The 5,840-nt window shown below is 39.6% G+C and overlaps 1 protein-coding gene across 1 annotated transcript; it reads right to left on the reverse strand.

Moving 5' to 3' along the window:
• Window positions 1-197: 197 nt before the first annotated feature.
• Window positions 198-5,709, reverse strand: tspy (testis specific protein Y-linked). Its single transcript, XM_048209956.1, is given in 8 exon segments — window positions 198-2,008; window positions 2,097-2,157; window positions 2,160-2,241; window positions 2,350-2,426; window positions 2,588-2,742; window positions 2,833-2,944; window positions 3,804-3,881; window positions 4,381-5,709. Coding segments are annotated over 8 exon segments (1,587 nt in total). The 5' UTR covers window positions 5,236-5,709; the 3' UTR covers window positions 198-1,841.
• Window positions 5,710-5,840: the final 131 nt, after the last annotated feature.

Here is a 5,840-nt window from a genome sequence, read left to right on the forward strand (position 1 = left end):
CTTTGCTATACCGCCCCCTTGTGGGCAGACATTAAAAATTTTATATAAAAAGCAGAAGTTTCAGAGAAACTTAAGAAATTACATTATATGCAACTGTGTTATTATAGTTTCCAGCTTAGAGGAAGTAGAGATGAACACTGCTAGAAATGAAACAATAAAGCTTTAATAAATTTGAAATTTAAAGAGACAGAACGCCATTTTGTGAATGAAAAGACAAAAACTTTATTTGACATGGAAAACAAAAAACCAAACCAAAACATTTAAAAATTGTAGTTCTCTATAAAATTTAGCACACAAAATATAGCTTTTCTTTGATATTGTAGGTCAAATCTACCCTAATAACGCAATAACATATTATAAACCCTTTTTAAGGGAAAGGATTATGTACAAACCACTGGCCTTGCAGGAAAAACAAGTACAATCCAGTATACTTACAATGAGTTAACAGCTTTTCAATTTTTAAAACCAAACTTCTACAGGTGAAAACTCAAAATCAATGTAAACTAAATATGTTTAACACAGAGTTCTTTTAACAACCATTTAGAATGTTTTTACTCTAATAACTGACTGACCAAAGTTAAAGGAAAAATATTTTGCAAAGGAGCTGAAATACTATTAGAAATAAATGGGAAAAAGATGAATATGAAAGAAGTCAAAGGAACAAATGTGTACATACATATTCACTATTTTTACATCATCTAAGCATTTAACTGGACAGAGTATTGAGTGCACACATCATGCTGTTGAAAGAAATATCACACCGAGATGGCCTTGCCAAAATTTTGCTCATTTAAATAACATTACAATTGTTATTCACTGAAGAGAATAAATGGGAACATCCATGTGTTGATAGTGTCTAGATATCCAACTCAATCCCTACAAATGACAAGTAGTTTAAAAGGATCACATGACACTGAACCCCACAGCAAGAATAACAGTGTCAGGATTTTAGCTGCTTATGTAAACAAGGTGAAATAAAACTACAATTATTTAAATGTTCATCAATAAACAAACATTCATAAGGTATTATGTATTAAAGACACAAAATTGAATGAATGCAAATTATGAAGGAAAACACATCTATAAGGAGGGTAAAAAGAGTAAACATCCCTGAGTTATCTAGTTTTGGTTCAGAACGAAGTGCATTTGAGAATGTTTGACCTTTTTCCTTACAGCTAAAATGTGGTGGTAGAATTTATGAAAAATAAGACAAGACAATAACAACGCAGTTCATGATGCTAGAATTCTGTAAATGTGGATAATAATAATAAAAAAAAAAAAAGTAACAAACAACAATTAACCAAAAATATCATAGCAATGACTGACGAATATGATTAGGCCCTTAAGTGTAGAAACAGGAAAGCATGGTGTGTTTTTATAACTGGTAATGATTATGTAGCCTCCTGCTATGAAAACATAATTGTTAGTGACACACGATTCTACTGTATTCCATACAACAATAAAAAATGACAACAACCTGGACTCTAAACTAGCCAAAAACAACTAAACTAAGTGCAGTCTATAATCCCAAGCTTTAAACAGTCAGTTCTGAGATAAAAGAGGTGTATTATGGGTATCAGTAGCCCTCTCAGTGAAGTCTGTTAACGCAAAGTTGTGTAAAATCTTAAAGAAACTAAGTTTTTGAAGGAGTGCACACACTGAATGTGAATATTCATGATCTTTGATCTAGAGAACGTACCATCTACAATAAAGACGTTGGTTAAACCACTTCTTATTTTAAACAGATTCTTAATTTATCCAGAAAACAATCAGTAAAATAGATCATAGAAAAATCTAATGATGCTATTCTGCATAAAAAGAAACTGAGACAACACCAGGCCCTAACTCTTCTCTTCGTCGACATCGATATCTTCCTCTTCCTGTCCTTGCTCTCTGACCTCACAGCCACCGGAGTCACGTGACTCTTCTACTTCCTCAACATCCACTTCCTCTTCATCTCTCTCCTCATAGGAGGATTCCCCTTCATCTCGGTCATTCTCTTCTGAACCTGGGAGAAAAATATGATCAATCATGATGGTTTAGAAAATGAAATCCACTTTTCATTGCTTACACTATGTGTGAAAAGGAAACCTCACCTCTGACTTGGTCATCCCCTTCATCATCCTCCTGCCCCAAGTTTTGGCTATTCTGCTCCTCACATCATCATCATCATCATCATCTGAATCTGAGATGATCACACACTCGTCTCCGTTATTGCTGCCCTTAGGTTTGGCAGCGCTGCTGGACAAAGAAAATTAAGGTTAAAAATAATTAAACATTTAGGAAAATCTAAAAAGATATTTAGGAGAATCTGGAGGAGAACATAAAATGTTTTAGGCTGGCGATTACCTGCCATTCTCTCGTGGCTCCCACAGTGGAGTCAGGTAGTACCTCAAAGGGTTTCTGTACAGGTCTTCCTTCAGGATCTAGAGCCAAAGAGATGGAGTCAATGGGTTTTTAAAACATCATCCTTACTCTGTGTGTATTTAAGGATTTTGTTTCGTCCTGCTCGTTCTGATTTGTTGGGTTATAGCGCTCTTTTGTTCGTGTATTTCACTTCCTGTACCTAACCTCATGAGAGATGTACCTGTGCTATGTCATCCCTTCCTGGGTTGCTGTGATCACTGAACCAATGGAAGAAGCTCTGGTAGACTCCCTGTGATGTTCGACGCGGTTCTCCACTCCCGACCAGGTTCTGTCCTCTGTGCCACAAAATTGGGTTTGAGAAGGACACCGGAGACCCTGAGGAAAAAAAAAAATAAGCACATTCAGATGATAATGCAATTTCAACGAATCATGAAAAGAGAGGTGATGTGATAGGGGTCAGCTCACCTCCCATACCAAGGTGAAGTTCTTTCACGATCATTTTGTTTTGAAAGAACGGATTTCGCCGGAAATGGAAGCAGATGCGGTATCCAAGTTTGTTGTTCTTGAAAGACTCAATCTGTTTAATGACAAGCATATTAGAAACATAAATCATTTGCAGTTTTGAAAACAGGTTTAAAGGGTTAGTTCACCCAAAAATTTAAATTCTGTCATTTATTACTCACCCTTGTGTCATTCCACATCTGCAAGACCTCCGTTCATCTTCGGAACACAAATTAAGATCTTTTCGATGAAGTCTGAGAGGTTTCTGTCTATCCATAGAGATCCAACGCAACTACCACTCCAAGGTCCAGAAAGGTAGTAAAGTCATTATTAAAGTACTCCATGTGACTCCAGTGGCTTAAACTCAATTTTATGAAGCGACGCGAGTGCTTTGTTTGCGAAAAAACATAATTTACCACTTTATTTACAAAATAATATTATCCAAAGCGTGTTCACGCAATGTCAGCTCTCGCGTGAACACAAAACGCATGCGCCATGATGCTCTCGTGAACACTCGCGCATGTGCATTCAGTTGACGCGCGTCTGAACACAACGCATGCATCTTGAAGCTCTTGTGAATGCTTTGCAGATCAATGTTTTTGTAAATAAAGTGGTAGATGATGTTTTTTTTGCGCAAACAAAGAACTTGCGTCGCTTCATAAAACTGAGTTTAAGCCACTGGAGTCACATGGAGTACTTTAATGATAACTTTTTCCTACCTTTCTGGACCTTGGAGTGGTAGTTGCATTGGATCTCTATGGAGGGACAGAAACCTCTCAGACTTCATCAAAAAGATCTTAATTTGTGTTTCTGAAGATGAACGAAGGTCTTACGGATGTGGAACGACATGAAGGTGAGTAATCAATGACAGAATTTTCATTTTTGGGTGAACTAACCCTTTAAGCAAGGGGAAAAAAGGGGGGGAAATGTTTTACCTCTAAATTAGTCATGTAGCTAAGAGCGTCTTCATCAGACTCATCGATCTGTGCTGATAGATGTGGGTGATTCAGAAGCTGATTGGTTCCAAGTTAAGTGCACATTATGTAAAATAAGACAACAAATATCTGTAATCCAGCATCATTTGGTTCCAACATTTTGATGCAGATGGATAAACAACAACCTGTAAGGCCAATACAGTCTACATAAACATAAACAAGTATGATCTTTTGTGGAAATTTGTCGTAAGGTATGGCAAAGAGTGCATCTAATAACATGTTCCTTGACTTTTTCCAAAGGATTCTTAAAAACATTTCACAGAGACTGCAGTCAAACTAAGTTTGTTTTTACAAATATATGTAAATGCATACCGCCATTGAGCGAGCAACATATGGACCATATATATCTACAAAATAAGTACTTTTACTATGATTAAAGATAAACACATAGACAAAGACTACCTCGCGAGACAAACCTCAAACTCAAGGGCCCTAATTCCTACTGAACGAAATGTTTTTTTAAAAGTTGACACTTCTGAAAGTCATTGAATAATTCGCACACTGTGTTAAAGGATACAGCAGTGACCCAGAAGCCTGGGATAGCTTGCGTGATGGCGCTGCGCTGGTCCAGGTGAGGGCGTCGCTGGCGGCTCAGTTTCATCTCCAGACGTTGATGCAGACGCGCGCCTTTCTTCTCCAGAGCATCCAGCCGCATCTGTACCTGAGCGAGCAGCGCGACTGACTGCCGCACCTCCGGGGCCATCTTCACCGACACTATGGCACACTCACCGTCCTCGTTATCCTCATTCTCAGAGGCGACAGACGAACTGGCTGTGGAGGAAGAGCCAGGAAGGGAGTCTTCATCCTCCTCCTCCTCATCATCATCATCATCCACAAACGATGCCTGCTCTGGGTCTTCTCTGTCCTCGCAGATCAGCAGGGATGAGGAGCTGTCCGCCGCGGCTGCCTCCGTCCTTCTTACGCTCTGAGAGCAACCTGGACGATTGGACTTATCCCTTGATTTCTCTCGGCTCGCTTTTTTGGACGAACAGGGCATTTCTTTACAGTCTTCGTCCCCGTCTCCACCGGTCAGACTCGCAAGCGCCTCTGCTGCGGCGATGGCAGCGTAATCTGACTGCTGGCGCGCGCTCTCACCTCCACCAGCCTGTCTCGTGCTTTCCTCCTGTGCGGCTGCTTCATCCTGAATTACGACATCCTTCTCTTCAGTTCCTTCAGGGAGCTCAGCTTCATGTTTTGGCTCACCATTCCCAACTTTCTCGGGTTCTGCATCTTCATGAGACTCATTTCTTGGTCCCTCATCACTTATTTTCGGCTGCTTGAGCAGCGTGGACTCACTCTCTCCACTCGGACTTGCACTTCTTTTTCTCTGGATAATTTCGGACGGCTGGCTGCTGTCCGAGTTTGTACTCATGATACTGACTAGTTGTAGATTTATCAGACGTAAATGATTTTAAAACAGATTCTAAGTGATAATTATGTTAACTGTGCGGGTCTCTGTCCCTAGCCCGCGTTCGCATTACAGCACTTCCAATATCCAATTCTGCGCAAATGTCAGCAGGCCTAGGTAGCTTCCTAGCGCTGCATGAGGCTAGTTCATATTCTCGCTGACTGTCGATTTATCAATTATTTCCGTTTGTATTTTGAAAGTATTCGCAACTTTGAGTTATTTTCCCCTTAAAAGTCACAATTCGTCTAAAATGCCCAGTTCTGTAGTATTTGTTTACAGTTTGCCCTTCCGTTCGCCATTTATCCGAGGCTTTACATACGAGCGAGAAAACAATGCTCTGATTGGCTGAAATGCACCGCGCAAAAATCTCTCGACCAATCATAGACGTGTTATTGCAGTTGGTGACGAGCCATTTTCATTGAGTACATCACCATCGCGTTGCAATTACGCATTTGTGAAATATTTCTTACTGAAACCTTTTTATATTATATTTTAGTTTAGGAGAAGCAAAACTTGATATTGTATAGTGTGTACTTCTCTGGAAAAAAGTCTAACAGTGCTATATTGCG

The sequence above is a fragment of the Megalobrama amblycephala genome, linkage group LG12 (genome assembly GCF_018812025.1).
Source record: "Megalobrama amblycephala isolate DHTTF-2021 linkage group LG12, ASM1881202v1, whole genome shotgun sequence".
NCBI classification, from domain to species: Eukaryota; Metazoa; Chordata; class Actinopteri; order Cypriniformes; family Xenocyprididae; genus Megalobrama; species Megalobrama amblycephala.